This window comes from Pygoscelis adeliae, unplaced genomic scaffold, assembly GCF_000699105.1.
Source record: "Pygoscelis adeliae isolate BGI_AS28 unplaced genomic scaffold, ASM69910v1 Scaffold367, whole genome shotgun sequence".
NCBI classification, from domain to species: domain Eukaryota; kingdom Metazoa; phylum Chordata; class Aves; order Sphenisciformes; family Spheniscidae; genus Pygoscelis; species Pygoscelis adeliae.
In genome coordinates this window covers 584,658-601,735 of record NW_008825149.1, presented here as the reverse complement: position 1 = coordinate 601,735, position 17,078 = coordinate 584,658, and the positions used below count along the sequence as shown (strand labels likewise).

Below are 17,078 nucleotides of genomic sequence, written 5' to 3'. Positions count from 1 at the left end.
AACTTATATAAAAATAATGTTTCCGAGTAGACGACTCCAGATTTCCAAGACTACCCATGTATACTGCAGTGAGGGTGTTAAAGTGAAACATCAGAAGGCCAAATGAAATTCATTCATTTACTCATGTGCTGAACATTACAAATGTGCTCAAGGGTCTCACCAAGGTGACCCATAAGTTTGTGCAGAACTTAGTGTGTACAGTTATGTACTTCAGCCTGTGCAGGATAGAGATCTGACTGCAGTCAAGAGCTCAATATATCTTCATTCATTTGTAATGGCATCTTTTGCTGTCACATATTTTTTCCTCAAATACTAAATATGCGTTATTTTATCTTGAGAAAGAGAAATCACTGTCACTGTAGAAACATGAAAAATGTTCAGGGATCATAGTGGTGAGCACATTGGATCTTGTTTCCTTAGCTATTACTTCCATTCAGAGTTAACAAATCACTAACTGTTGTGATTGTTCATTTTTATATTTGCAATATATCAACTAGTGATGTGGTAAATGAGAGAAAATCAAATTCATCTGTTGGAAATGATATCCATTATGTTCAAAAAAGTTGTTGGGGTCTTTTACAGATGCAGTACAGCTTTGTGTACTGCAATTCTGACAGAGAAAACAACATCAGACTTCTGGTGAGATAATTTTTGACTGTAAAATACGTCTTTTCTCATTATTAAATCCTCAGGAACTCTCTAATAATCTGACCTGAGTGAGTGGCCTTTTACCCACAGACAATGGGTCAACAAGAATGGTTGCTTGAAGGGATTTGTCACACACATCTGATGTTGAGGATGAGGGCCCAAATGGTGATTCACATCAGTATCCTGGTATGACTCATGGATTTCAGTAGGATGGCACTTCAGAGTCAGTACAAAATCATGTTGCACTGGAAATGGCTATAAACCAAAGAATGAATTGCAAAGGTTCCAGGTGACTTCACTGAACCATTACATTGACAAATCAAGCAACTCATTTATTCCATCTTTGTGGGTTTATAAAGTTTATTATTCTAGTTGAATTGAGGTGCTGGTTGAAAAGGGTGAAGGTTTTCTTTGTAGGCAGGCAAACTTCACCTTCAGGATTAAAAAATTCTGTTCAGACATATAGGGAGTTGAAGTGTAGGCATAATTTGCCATCTGTAAATCCTTTTGAATTCTTTACTAAAACAGACAAATGAGTCAATGCAAGCTCTGAACAGACTGGGCCAAATGAAGATCTGTGTGGACTTAAGGGGAGTAATCCCACCAAAGAACCTTGGTTGACAAATAAATAAGTTAGTTCTATTGATTTCCATCAACAACTATCTTATCCTCAAAGTCACCAATAACCTAGATAGATGTTCTTTACGGGCTCTTGAGGCTGAGATCTTAATTTTTCCAGCTGCCACTGCAGACTTTTATCTGCACTTCTTGCAATGCCTCAAAATTTGGCCCATGATTAATTTTATCATTCATAAAGTATACTAAAATAAAGTGTTTCTCAATAACTTATTGTATAAGATCTTGATGTTACTGTGAAATCAGCACTAAGTCTTGTTTGCTACCTGAAGTATCAGATCCCAGCACTTACATTTGAAATGTAAGTTGTTTCTTGGAGTGTGGACAGGGGTGACGCATAGTTTATATTCCATTGGGGTTATGTCACATCCCATGACACAGTGTAATCCTACACACCCTGTTTACAAAATGACAGATGTATGACATTGTATTAGACTTTTTATGAAACACCATATCTTCAAATGTGGGTACTCACCCACGAATCAGCTGTATGGCAGCCAGCACCCTGTATGTGAAAGAAATAGAAAATAGCACATTTAAACTTACTAACCAGTAACTTCTCTTGTGATTAAACGCAGAAGAAGCGTTCAGGTTTTGTGCTTTATACAAAGTCTTTCTTTTGTCCTACTATAGCGCACTCTGCTTTACAAAGATAGCTGATGATGTTGCATGCAAGGCAGATGGGAGTAAAATAGCAAATGGCACTGTTGCATGTAGTTTTCCAGTACAATTTTAAAACCTGTGCCCCCAGCCCCAACCCAGCCCAGACTCCTCTTCTTAAAAGGAGGATTTTCAATGTATTAGCTTATTATGTAAAGTTAAATGTAAAAAGTTTTGCCTATTTTCCTGTCTTTTGTGCACTTTTCCAAGTGGATCTCAGCTGTGCTGTCTTACTCTCAGTCCCTTAGGATGAGAGAGACAGCAGATGGGGTTAGGGCAGAGGGCTGATGCTTCTGACAGCAAACGGCCTGGTTGTTGAGTGGAAGCTGTGAGCGTCAGGAAGCTCCTTTTCCCCAGAGAACCAACTAACCACTGAAGAAAGTTGAAAATGAGCCCTTTGAGAAACGCTATTAAAAGTAGTAAAAAATTGCAATTGTGCAGATGATGTGCTGCTGTGTGGTTATTCGGATGCTAATGAGTTTGACATTAGGGAACTCAAAGGGTTTACAGCTACTCCCTTATGTGATTTAGTTCTTTATTGGCAATCTTTGAGAAAATAAATGAAAAATATCTTGCTAATAAATACATAACATGATAGGATTTTAGACAAAAAGCTGCTAAGTTTTACTCTTTAGAAAGAGCTTTTTTCACCATTGTAGCTATTCTCAGAGATCTTTTGTTTTAGGTTAGTGTGTTTTGAACAAAGAGGAAGAGGCAGGTAGAAAGCTTTAAGACTCCTTTTGTTTGTTTGTTTGTTTGTTTTTTTCCATGGATGTTGAAATAGAATAATGGGGAAAGAGGCCTTTGAGGATAAACAACATCTTTTTCCAGCAACTTATTGGCTAGAAAACTGCTTAAAAATTTTTTTCGGTATTGGGCTGTTTTGTTCTGGGTTTTCTCCCTTCTTTATCATCTTGCATCTGTTGTCTGTTTTGCTATTTGGTAAAAGTGTATTTATTTTAATTAAAAGTTATTGATGGGATGCAACTAATATTCTATCTATTGGGACTCAAGCAGAAATTAGTCATTCAATAAATGCTAGCTTTCCTGAGAATGTGTTTAGAATGAGCCTTTCCAATTTCAGAAATGTAACATTACAAATTTTGCTGTCAAAACTTCATCAGATATCATTAAATGAATAGTTAAAGTTCTATTTTCAAGTTCCAAAAGTTTATCTGCAAACTTTGTCATAATCGGAATATGTTGAATGTATAGATCTATTTTACTAAATACACGGGATACTATTTGAAAAGGACCTCTGAAGTTGCAAGTGATAGTAAAATTTTTATATTTTGGTCACTAGTGGCAGGAGTGCTAAAATAAAGCCTGCCCATAATAACTGCTCATGGGCAGATTTTCCCAGGTTGCAAGTGCCTACAATTTTAAGTGTTTGAAGGGTTTGGGTGTTCATTATTTCTGAATTCAGGGCCCTCAGTATTGTACACTCAGATATAAACTTCTGCAGCTCTTCTTCCTTTGCTGTTACTGTTGTTTTAGCGGGAGTTTTCTCACAGAAAGGAATAAAAATTGAGCATGGAGAAATGTCAAGGATTTCCTTCAGTTTGCTTATGGTGAGAACACTATCAGTCTGCCAAACTTTAAACACTGATATTCAAAATCAGAAAAAAATAAAACTGAGGGGTTTTCTGCTATTATTAAAATATTTTAGAATGCTTCTCATTTATTTCACAACATGTATTGAACAATTCTACTCAGTCAAAGGGGTTCTGATGCAGTAAAAACATTTAACTAAGGATTTCTACATATAGAAACTGTGGATTTTTGTCTGTGCAAGAAGAGAAACTTTTCTTAGAGCAGGTCTATTTCATAAGCTATTGGAAAGGACATTAACAATATAAAGAAAGTACCACAACAAAAGAAAAATTACTATTCTTTCTGCCTTTTAGAAGTATCATTGATGCCTCTATATCACATCTTTGAAAAACCGCACAATAAAACAATGCACCTGGATTATTTGCCCATTTGATTTAAAGAGTGGCCTGTTTAATCTACATTTTATTTAGTATAGCTGGTTTTTGGTTTTCTTTTGTTGCTTTTTTTTTTCAGAGAATGAATATCAGGATTATCTGTTAAATCAGGCAAGGTATCTTGGACTGAGTGACGAATTTGGTCCTTTGGAATCTGCACATAGTTTCACCCGGAAACACACAAAGGTGGGATAATTTATTTACAAAAATGAATTTGAGTCAAAATAGATCTCTATATTAGTACTAGAATACTATGTGGTTTCATGTGTAGTGTCTCATGCACTATGACTATTTTTCTCGCACAGCACCTGCTGTTTTAAGAACAGCAGTCTTCAACAGTCAGGTATAACAATATTGAACAATTGAAAAAGCTACAAAACTTTGTAAATACCTAGAAATTCTGGTTTTTAAGTTTCAGAACTACACTCTGTTAGCATTACATACTGACAGGAACACAACTATCTTTGAATCTATATGACTCCAGGAGTGAGAATGTATTTCATAATGCACTGCTTAAATTTAATCTGTGAAGGATAGCTTATTTGTGATTTTTTTTTTTATCATGCTCATTGAGGTTTTTTTAATTATGTATCAGTTCAGTGGGATAAAAACTTTGGTGTATTTGTAAAAGATCTCAAGGTGTGAAAGCATTTTTTTCTTTTTGAATATTGACACTTTCTTTCTTCTAAAATATTATATTTTGCGCATAGTAGCCCAAGAAGTAGTGACAAGACATTGAACTACATCAAAAATAAAAATCCAGGAAAAAAAGCCTCCAGAAAATAGGATCACACATCAGCTTGTGTAGAGCTGCATTTCAGTGTTGTAAACTATATAATTTTTCTCTCAATTTAAAAAGCTAGCAGTTGCCCCTTAATTTCATAAAGCTGTGACTCTGCCCTCTAAAGCCTTGGTAAAGCAGACTAATAGAAATACTTGGCACACGTTGGTTACCTAAGGGAATAATAGAACTATTTGCTGTAGTCGTTTGGCAAAAGGACATAAACATATGGCTTTGGTTTATATTCAGCACTGCCAGTTGTGCAAAGTTGCATGGATGAAGTATACAACAGCAGTGACAACTCAGAAATCAGAAGTGAGAATCAAAATAAATCATCCTCATTACAAAGCTATTCAAGCTTGCCTCTGATTTAAGGTTTATTTTGTCACTGCGTATTTTCAATATAAAAACCATCTACTTCTAAAAATATGTATACCATTCAACCACACTATAAAATGCCAAAATGTTGATGATTTATATGTGTTATAAACATGCTTTAAGGTTTGCATTCTGTAGATGTACTTACTTATTTTAATTCCTGAGAAATGAATACATCTGAACCAATTATTTCCATGTTATTCAACTTCCTCCTAGAGAAATCAGGAATAGCATTGTGTAAACTAAAGCAAAAGTTTCAAAAAAAAAGATGAGATGACTCCTTGGTTAAGAATAATCAAAATCACAAAACAAGTTGTATTTTCAGTAATAGTCTTTAAGAACACCTACTTTGTAAATATTTTTTCTCCTTTCTGGCCGTTAACATGTTATTAAAATAAAGAAGAAGAACAAGAAAGTTTAACGACGGTACAAGTAATGATCCTAAAAATTTTGTCTTTGGATTTTGGATTTTTTTACCGCCAGTAATCAGAATATCTAACCTTTATCTAGAAGTTGCTATATGTGTACTTTGCATTTCCTTCTCGCACCGTACTTCTCACTGTCAGTCTGCCATTAATACTTCATATTAAAAAAAAACTGTCGTAGAGTGACAGAAAGATGCAGTCAGCACACATATATACACAGACAGCCAAACAGTGCTCCGTACTTCTGGACAGGCTATAGGAAAACTTCTTGCTTTCGGATTTATTTTAAAAAATCTTTTTCATTATGACATTATTCTCTTTTTATGTGTTAGATTCTTAAATGAGTTGTTGAAAAGAAACATTACAATATGAGTACCAAAAGCACTGAAAAACTTGCTCTGAGGGTATTTTTATTGTAGGGAGAGGCACACACAGTGTCATGTCACCTTGGGGCACAGTACAGCACAGACGTGTTTGTAGTGCTTAACAGTGTCTGACTTCAACTGTGAAGTTTGTGGCTTCTGTTTGAGACTTGAGGATGGATTTATGTGCCTTAAAAATCACCAAGGTTTGTGGTTTGGTTTTTTTTTTCTGGCTAAGTTCATTAGTCTAGTGACAGATGTAGCTGTTGCCTCTATACAAACTTAAGTAGTTTACAAATTAAAAATAATAGAGAAAAACTTATTTTTTCAGACTTCTTAAAATCAGTTAAGGTTTGTCCTAGAGAAGTTGTTTACCAAATGTTATTTTGAAAATCAGATATAACTTTTAGTTGGAAAATCACAACAAAATGTCAACTTTTGTACACCTTACCTCTAGACTAACTGGTGATTTTTCCTCTAGCTAGTTCTGCAAGGAAACAGACTGCACTCCAGGAGCGTGAAACCAACTCAGGGAAAGTCATGCTTGTACAAAGATTACAATAAAAATTAGAAAGTACACAGCTCTTATATTAGCTCTTTCTGGGAGGTGCATTCCACTTTTACTTATGTCAGCAGCACTGGCTTCCCCAAGTCATAGTTTGTTTCACAGTAATGTGCCGTGAAACTATCTTACCAAGATAGCAGTATCAATTTAGTTTCTGAAATTCAGAATTAAAATGTGCAAGTAAACTGAAATAATAATAATTATTATTATTATTATCATTATCATTTATTGCACATTCCCTATTTTCAGCTGTTAGTCATATTCTTGGATCCTATTATAATATCAGTACATGCACATGTGCACAGATAGACTCCAGGCACACAAAAAACCAAACTCAGAGCCAAATCCTGATGCTCTCACTCAGGGAAGTATTTCCAGGTGCTGCTCTCGAGTCCACTGACTGTAGTGGGATGGTACAAACAGAAGAAGTAACATTTGGTTTCTGCAGGCAGGAATTCTGAAATAGTTTGCTCAGAAAGTATTATTGCTGCTACACCACCAGTAAATTCATGTGGTGAAACATGAACACCCTGTAGCAGTCACATAACAAGTTACTCCAGTTTCAGCCAAGCAGAACTTGTAGTATCGTCAGTGACTCCAGTCAGTTTTCTGGGATCTAGTTATTTACTTACCCTTAAGTCTCAACCAATATTGAAGGAAAGGTGGAGGGAGGATCATACTGAAATTCTTGAAGTCAAACAGAAAGCATTCATAAACTTAGTGAGTTTTGTTGAAACATGCTTTCAGAAAATAATTCAACATCAACATCCTCAGTAAATTTCCGCATCACAGAAATAGGGCATAACTGAAGCAATTCTAAGGCAGTCATTTATTTCTTAGCCTGATTGCCTAATGATTTGGGACTGCATAGCTGCTACCCCTCTGTCGCTGTGTTTCTGACTGTATATCTCCCACTAATTCCATTTGAGTCCATTAGCTAGTTTCAACTAATTTTGAAAAGAAAATATTTAGATGGGTTTAAAACCCATCAAATCAGAGAATCTAGGTATAAGGCACAAAGATAAAGTGTGATTAATTCCACTGTTCACTTGTCGTTATTTTTGTGAAGCTTGCCCTTAAAAAATGTGGGACTGCAACTCCCAATAAAATTTTCCTGGCAAGCCCTTAGATATTTTCCTGATGGTCCTGGTGGCTAAAAAAATTAGTAGTGAGACATTGTGTGAGGATTTTGTGCAGACATGATGATTCTATTTATCCCTTATGGCTTCTTGTCTCAAGACAACATATGTACTGGGAGGGATGGCTGACCATCCCTGGCTTTAAGAGCATGAAGCACCTTCCAGAATCCATTCAATCTTTACAGTACACAGCAGTAATAAGATATTTCTCTCAAATTAACACCTTGATAACAATTACCTCTAAAAACTTTGGATGGAATTTCTCACTTAGAGTTTAATTGTTTTGTTGTTCCATGGGTGATTTAAAGGTTTGAATACTTCTGGCTGACCATCTGTGGCTGTAATTTCATGTAAAACAATCCCTATGTAGATAAAAATCAGAAGTGAGAAACTTTGTTCACTTTTTTCAGTATCAGGCAGTCTCTGAAAGAACTATCAAAACCCAAAGATATTACATTTAAATTCTGAACATGAGAGGTCTTTTTGCTGATACCCTTAAAAGATTTCACAGTTTTATTCAGTTACTTTTGTATAATTTTCAAGTTAATGCATGGGACTTTTTGTAAGTTAAGGTGTTTTTTATGCAACACAGACATGATGATTATTTTAATATGTGGTATGCACCAGGTTAAATAGTCCTATAAGTTTTAAGTTTGAGTTGATTAAACATCTCTCATAGTTTCAAATTATTACAAGAAAATCAATAGAAAAATCACCTGCATTGATTTTGTTGTTGCTTTTCACTCGTTGTGCAGTTTTTAAATATTCATCACAATGCAACGTGCTATTTAGACCAAAGTAACTGCTGTTCAGTAGAAGCAGTGGACACTTTTTGTTTCATAATTAAAAGAGCAGCACTGTGATTGGTGTGGTATTTATTATGAAATGATGACAAAGGAGTACCAGTGGTTTTAATAGTTTTAGCTTACAGGAGCTGTTGTTAATTTTGTCTGTAGAGTTGCAGGTGAAATAATGCACAGTGGATAAATAGTCTATATTGGTTTAACTGAACATAATATATAGTGTGTTCTGGAGTTGTTTGTCTCAATAGACTATAGTAATCAAAAGTAATGAACCTATTATGTGCAGGACCTTGGAGAGCATAGAATGGCAGTAAAAGTGTGGCACATAAAAGGTTTATTAAAGGAAATTAAAGTCCATCATTGCCACACCTGCTCCCCTATTATAAGTCTATGGCAGGTCAGTGCCTTCAATCACAACTCAGCATCAGAGAACAGAGCCATGTTTCCCATTACCATTGCAGTCACATTGCAAAAACTCGTTCTCCAGGTTTTAAGGGTAGTAACAAGTAAAGGCTGCCATCAGCCCCACTACATAAACAGAAGCCACATATCTTCCTTCCCTGCTAATAATCAACATCAAATGTAAATTTAAACAGAGAAAAGATATCATTATCTGGCTTTGAGATGCATTTTGATCAATTTATACTTTCATTTCAGATATCGCTAACCTGTGTTCTAGAATTAGACTTCTTCAAGTACACAAATACCCTTTTCAAATGCTTGTGTTCTCTCCTGCAAATAGGTATTTTGATTCCAGTAGCTGTATATATTGTGTAACCACATATAACAACAAACAGAAAAAAACCAGGAAATTACAAAAATGTTTTTTCTCCCCTAGAAAGGCTGACTTTACTCTTTTTTTTCCTCAGGTCAATTTTGTCATATTCTGCAGTGTTCTTTCAGATAAGACCTTCAAAATGTCTCAGTTTTGTCATAAATTTTTTTTGTCATATAAAGTCATATAAAGCTAAAAATAAAGCATCCTCAGATCTTCAAACTCTATAAATGGAAAAAGGCACAAACAGAGCTTTGTGCATCTTCCCTCTGTGGGGCAAATCAATGCTACTGATCCTCAGAAAGGAAGAGCAAAATAATAGAAAGGATCTTCTGTTGACTCTGGTTTTTATCTTGCAACCTTCTGCAGGGAAAGATGTCAGGGATAGGTAACTTCTGGTATCCACAGAAGGCATCTCCTTTTGCCCAACACAGTTATATAAATCAGATGCTGGTGTTGGAATTTGTTCCTGCATATTGATCTGCAGCAGCACACGGGGGTTGCTTCGTCTACAGTATGTTTGATCCTCACCATTTTACAAACAGAGAAACCAAGATTCAAAGCAAAGATAGATAGTAGGATACTACCATAAACTTAAGAAGAATTCCAGACTTCCTGATATTTTGCCTAGACAAAAATTCCTCATGATAGAGTCTTCCTTACATAAAAATTAATAGTTACTTTTAGAAAGAAGAGGAGTTTGCCTCCTTGGACATGGTCAAAATTACACTGTTGTACAATCTGCTGTATGTCACTGCAGCTCTCCACATCAGAACACGAAATCTTAATCCCTCTGAATTTCAAGGGTTTGTAATAAAATCCATGGATTGAAAACCTGCCCCTACAATTATGGGTCTGGGCCAGATCCAAGACCAGAAGGTGCATATTTCCAGTGTTGGTTTATATGTAGCCAAAAGTCTCATGAGAACAGCAGATCTTGCAAGGTCACTCTTCTTTCAGTTAGAAATCTTATGGCAACAGCTGACTTTTTTGGGGGTTGGATTTTTTTGGTTGGTTTGGGTTTTTTTTAATTTATTTATGTGAAATGCAAACCTGGGCACTACATTCTTGCAAAAACTCATACAAATCTGTAACCGTCTCTTTGACTAAAACTTCTGTAAGAAGTAGTTGATTAAGTGGTGAAGTATTTCAAAGCTGTACATGTGCAATTATGCACGTTCAAGCAAGAGGGTTTCACATTTTAAGGATGAAGTTGTCAGAAATGCAGGTCCCAATGCGGCTATTAACATATGCTTCAGTTGCAACAGTAATGCAGAGTGCCTGTAGGTACTGTGACTTTCTGGGACCTTTTCTTCCAGGAGGTGGATGCTGAAAGCAGCACTCATACAGCACTACTGTTTCTAACCTTATGCCTTCAGCTAACACCTGTAGACCTTGTCATTAAACCTTGCAGAGTCACTCATAACCATCACTTTATTAAACAAATCTGTATCATTAAAGGTATCTCCTAGGTATTTACTAGATATTCACAGATGGCTTTTTATCTCTTTGACAAGATTAATAAGGCATGATTATTCTTCTTTCTATTACTGTCTAGCCTTTGGAAATGTGAAAAAAAAGCATTGGAGACTTTTTTTTTTCCTCAATGGCAAAAGGAATGAATTAAAGACTTTGTGTTAATATTACAGATGGATGCAGATGGGGAAAATAAAAAGCTGCGCACACGCTCAAAAGGAACCAAGGGTGAGTTAGCAAGCACGTTCCATGACCCTGTGCCCAGCACACCATGAAATATGATAGGTCCTGTGCACAGTCCCTGATGTGCAGTAAGAGAGTGTGTAGCTTCCTTAGGGCTGCTTTTTTAATCAAGGCAGGACACAGACTACTGGCATTAAAAGGCACGATGTTATTAGCTATGGTTTAAAGAAAAGCAGAAAAAAATCTACTGTATGCTATTTTCTTTGAGCTATTTCTCAAAAAAAAAAAAAAAAAGTTATGCTTTTTATTATGCAAACAAAGATTTTCCATAGGGAGTAGAGCTAGACAATATTGAATAGATGCTTTCAAAATAATGTACAAAACTTTGTCTCAGCCAACTGAATGTTTTTCTGTCTATTGCCATTAATTATGTCCATAATTAGCTGCGTAAATGGTCCAGAAGTAAATTAACTTTAATCAGAAGGTGTAGGTGTATGCAGCAGAGAAGTTTGTGCTTTTTTTAAGCACTGGTACTCGTGTTTCATTTTGCAAAGTTATGACATAGTTTTATTTCCCAGTTATTCCTCTCTTTTTGTAAGGAACAGATGGAAATGCAGTACTGAGAGATAAACAGGCCCTTAATGATCTCAACATCTGGAAAACATGATTGACTAGCAATACAGCCCTTCCAGGAAAATAACTTTTTATTTTAATTCATAACACTTTTTGTGACTCTTGATAATGAATGAAAAATGGAGATACTTAAAAATAAATGTCAAAGTTTTGCCTGTCCTGTGAGCATTTTTGCTTATGACTATTTCAGAGGTGCAAAGCACCCATCCTTCACTCTGATTTTAATGTGAATTGTGCACTCTCAGGATTGTGCAAAACAGACTAGTTTGATTCATTGTCATAATTCAGTAGTTCTGGATTGTTAATATCGTGCCTTCAGCTTCAAGCTGTGGTCAGAATGAAAAATTGAAGTGTGGTTTGGCTTAGTTCTCTAGTTTCAAATGGCCAAAAAGGTGAAAAGTGCTAGATTTCACTTAGGAAAAGACAGAGAAAGTGGGTGGGAGTACCACAAACTGCCCACAGACAAGAGGATAAATACAGACGTTTTTTCTAAAAAACATAAGCATTGTCATATCAAATCCTTGATGCATCTCTCAGTAATGTTCTCTGAAATTAATGTAAAATTAATATATACTTCAAAAGTACCAGAACAGAGGACTTGAACAAAGTTATTGAATAGGGAAGTTATTCATACCTCAGCACTAGAGCACGTCTCCTCTGTTGGTCAGGGCTGTGAGTTAAAACAGTCTGGCTGGCTTAGTAGAGTTTAATTGTATTTAGTAGGGGATTCATAACCTTTCCACTCAAAAAGCTAATAACACATTTTCAAAACTTATGGATTTTCTTTCTCTATTTTTTTTATACACGTGCACACACATCTGTAGGAATTAATAGATCAGGAACATTTTCCCAGAAGTGAAACAACAAAAGTTGTCGGTGCAATATGAGTCATCCTTAGAACCACCTGTTGGCTTTGTCAATATGCTGTATATCCTTGTGTGGGCAGGTATTTTTAAACACCGGCCTTCGTCATTCCCAAATTGAATTAAAACTCAGAAAAAGCAGAGATTTGTCATTCTATTTTCAATAAAAACAAGTGCCTTCTCTTTTATTTTTTCTTATTATTTTTCTTATTTTTCCATTGAACATCATACTCCAGGTTTTACGCATCCTAAAATAACTGTGAGGATTATATGTTCAGTTAACGTTTGCCACTAGTAGCTACAATCCTGTGGTTAGCCTGAAATTATCACCTGTGTTTTGATAGCCGCTCCTCTGTCATCACAGATAGGCAGGTGCAAGGTTACAGAAAGCACAAGTCTGGAAGTGTAAACTAATTCATTCTTTCCTGCTTTTATTAACAGTTCAAGTGGACTCTATAGCTCAAGAGCTCAGGTAAGAACTCATTTTGTTTATTTTTTCAGATTTATTTTCTGATTAAATCGATAAATTCATACAATTGTATTGCTATAAAATAGGGAATCCAGCAAATGATGCATTATGTAGAGGTTTAGCACAGATCTGACAAAGGGTACTTGATGCAGAATCATTTTTTAAATATACCAAATCTAAAAGCAAAATGTTAGTATTAATTATGCAAGCATAATCAAAAGTAATGCAAAGTGGGCAGGATTCTGGTATGCTGTCTTTATCTTCAGCCTGTGTCAGGGCACACAACAAAAGAGTATAGTTTCTGACCAGTCTTCAGTCTTCTTTTTCCTGTAATAAGTATTATAGTATTTTAACATCTGAACATTCTAAGAGGTATTAACCTTTATAAGGTTTTGCTAGATGGCTTTCATAAAACTGATAGTCTCTGTAAACTACTGTGAATTCTAAATACACTAATGGTTCATTCTTCCTCAAGTACTTGCTGAGGTTCCATATTTTACTGAAATAGCAGAGAGTACTTTTCAAATTTGCATAAAGCATGTCAGTCCATTCAAAATCATAAATTCTGCAAGGATATTTCAGATCACCAATAATCTAGTAAAATTTTAACATTACTACTTTAATCTTACTAATGTGTGCATCAACTCCTAATAACTGGTCCAAGAGCTTAGAACAAGCCCTGGAAAGACTGATACATTATTCAGCACCAAATCTTTAAAAAAGAACACGTACCATTAAATCCAAGTTTTCCCTGGGACAAGTTCACTCTTCATGTTCCCCAAGGAAAACATTTGCAGGTAGCTGCAAATTCCTAAAGTTATTAATGAAAATTACAATGGGCTACAGCTGCAATATAAATACTGAAAACATTTTTGCAAAAAATCTTAAGAGTTTTTCTTAAATTAATTTATTTTGCCTACACTCACTTTTCATCACATCCTACTGAGCTGCTTTCTTAACCACAGCAGGCATCTGAAGTATGTGCTTGTGGGTTCATCCATCTAGGGAACAGAAACATCATCATGTGATTTATTTGATCAATCAAAATGCCACTCTCTCTTAAGATAAGACATGAGATATTTACAGGAAGTTATTTACAGTGAAGTCATACAATATTTTAAGGTTTTGTTTTATAATAAAACTGAGGAAATTATAAGCTGCTTCTAGATATTCCATGAACAGAAGTGGAGGCTAACTTTTTGGATAAATTATTCATGGCAAGTCACTCATTCAGCTCTACTGTGAACCTCATTTTTCTGTATGGCTTCAGTTTCCTGAGATTTAATGCGTCTCCTTTTTCCTCTGTGCATCCCTAATTTATGCACCAGAAGGATGCATTAATCCGAAGAGGCAGTCATCCAAAAATGAGGATGGTCCATGTGTTCCTAGGAGAAAAATGTTTGAAAAATAGAGGATGTGCAAGTTTCTGCAACATCAGGGAAGCTGTAATTTATGCATTATCAATTACTATAGCTTTTCCCAAGCAATTTTGCTTTTCCCTGTGAAATACATGTTATCTTCGGAACTACTGTGTAACAGATTACTCTCTCTGTCAGAGGTGTGGATTACCTCCATAAAGAAACATACTTTGGTTTAAAACAGTGAACTAAACAGCCAACAAAGCCATTGCCCAGTCCTTAACTTGGTATTTGTAATTTCTACAGCACCAAATTCCATATTGGGTATCTCCGCAGTCAAGTGGCTTTACTGGCATACAAGTCAGGTGATCAACTTTTATGAATCTATTTGTTTATGAAAAACTAGAAGAAAAGAGGCAGGGGCTGACTTTTGGAAGTGTAGCCTATGAACTTCATTCCTATTACTCATACCCATATTATTGTGGAAAAACTATTGAACATTCCTCAAGAATTAAAGACTGAAATAGTCTGTTGTGTTCCCTGGATACAGATATTGGAACCACTGTCTTTTCTGACCAAGGTTCTAAATGCTGTGTTGGCTGAGAAATTTAAATCCATGCTTAATTAATTTCCCCTTTTCCCCTGGCTTATCCTATCTGACAAAGCACTTTTGCACTCCTTATTGAGTTTCTGTTACAAAGTGCCTTGGGATACTTCTACATGAAAGGCACTACATAAGCTTACATGCTCATATTGTATTGTTATTAGTTTTGTAACATTGATTTGTTCTAGAGTATTTGTTAGCCTTTTCTTATTCTGCAAGTTGTGTTTCACAAAAGTAGAGAATGAAATATATTAAAAGTAAAACAAAGAGTTGCAATCACCAATTAGATTCAACAATGCATGAAAATTTCTCTATTCTAAATTTCAGGGGTTGCAGTCTTGCTTAATGGAATTCAATGCCAAAAAATCTATTGACTTCAAGAAAGCCAAGATTTCACCCAGAAATCTGGTTAATGGTTTTGCTAGCACCCATCTTTTCCTGAGAAATAGGACCACCTTTCTGCATAAAATATATATTTTCAGAAAAGCATCACCTTAAGGGCCAAGTTGAGTTTTAATCCTTTATGTTTAGTAAAATAACTAAAAATTCTATTGCACTGCACTGAGTTTTCAGAGGACAGTACTTTTCTTCCAGATACTGACCACCTATACACAGCTCCTATTTAAGTGTCAAACTTGTACTGATTTCATGTAATTATATGCCTTAAAGAATCCCAAATTTCAACATCATATAAATAATTTTCTTTACACATGAATATTAATATTATGAACTAATAACTGTGTTATTAGTTCAGATTTATGACTTTTTTTTTTTACTATGTCTACTGTATATGCTATAGTGTTGAAGTATAATATGCTAAACTTAGTAAGTCCTTCAAAACAGAACTGTTTCTTCTTCCAGTCTTAATTATTTACTTATGAACAACATGGTTTAATTTTTCATTTAGGAATGTATTGCTGTGGTGTTTTCATTGGTAGGTAAACTACCCACAGGAAGAGGTGAATCTTTTATCACAACCTAAACATAGCAAAACACAATATGTGGTAGAAGTGAGTGCTGAAGCCAGGAGATCTCTGTCCCATACATTCAAGTTTGAATCTGACACCTTTCAGGCTTAACATCTCTGTTGTATCCATCTTCTGCAAGAAGCAGAAAGAAGAGGTCTTCTCTTAGATGATTTAGTCGTGGACCACTGAAAGGACCAAGACCTTCAGCTGTGTTCAGGATTAGAATGAAAACCAAAGGGAAGTGAGGAATATTGGTGTGATGTATTCTCATTACTGTGTTCTATTTAACAGATGGGATACAGTATGATGAACCATCTGTAGGTTATGGAGTGGCATCTGGGTCAGACCAAGGAAAAGTAAATTGGATCGATTCAAACATGGGATTACAAAAACATAGATCAGTTTGGCTAAGTCCATATCTGAATAAAAAGGGTACCTTTTCTGAGTTAGATACAGATGAAATCAAGTCTTTCTGGCTTCTGTCACTAATAGTTAATGAAGACTCCACAAGGCACTGGTGTTTCAAGTCATGGAGAACAGTCCTGCTCTTTGGTGGGAATAGTTACACTTCCCCTTCCTCTCTGTAGTGTTGGATCATTTCTTCAAAAGGACCATTTCTTCAAAAGTAAGGAAAGTTACTTTTTCTCTGGAACTCTTGTTCCAGATGTTGTGAGACATTTTAGATATTCAGATAAATCGAACTGTTCAGCGTGAATGTATAGAGATATGAGTATCTTGAATGTTTTAGCAGAGAGAGAAGTAATAGAGCAGAGCTGCCTGGATGTCTTTTGATAGGAGTAACTGGACACTTCACCCTTTGCTGCTGTCTCTTTATTAGGAGGGTGAGAAACTGGCAAAGCAACCCTGCAATCAATGGTACTGAAGTATTTCAGAAGGTTTATGTTACTAAAATGTATTCCTTAACTTTATCCAAAACGTTTAAGAGGTATGTCAGTATAAATAACAGTATTGACAGCATACTAAAAAACATTTTGCTAACTGAAGTAGTTAGTTATTCTACAATCCTGAATATTTTGCTCTAAGTACTGGTAGATGATATGTATCCAATTATATCTGAACTCTAGTTTCAGGCAGTAATGGAATGATGGTAGACAGTTTGATAGACAGAAGATGATTTGGCCTCTCGGGAAAAGTTCAGAGCATGAAAGAAAAGGACTGTGCATGCCTAGCTGTATTTAAAAAGGAATGATTCATTGGTAACTCTTTTTGTGAGCTTCACAAAATAAGAAGGTTTTTAAGAGTATTTGTATGAAAAGAAAGCAGTAGTCTGGCAGATGACCTGAGAAAGAGGTGAAAGCAGTATTTAGATGGTGCAAGAAGTGGGCACTGAAACAAAATCACAC

The 17,078-nt window shown here is 35.5% G+C and overlaps 1 protein-coding gene across 1 annotated transcript in view; it reads left to right on the top strand.

Annotated features, from left to right (window-relative positions):
* ST18 (suppression of tumorigenicity 18, zinc finger) overlaps positions 1 to 17,078 on the top strand; it is a 173,988-nt gene that overhangs the window by 90,229 nt on the left and 66,681 nt on the right. Inside the window, exons 3-5 of the mRNA XM_009328314.1 lie at positions 4,012 to 4,118; positions 10,810 to 10,864; positions 12,757 to 12,787. Coding sequence (XP_009326589.1) covers positions 4,012 to 4,118; positions 10,810 to 10,864; positions 12,757 to 12,787 — 193 coding nt within the window. The remainder of the gene's footprint in view (positions 1 to 4,011; positions 4,119 to 10,809; positions 10,865 to 12,756; positions 12,788 to 17,078) is intronic.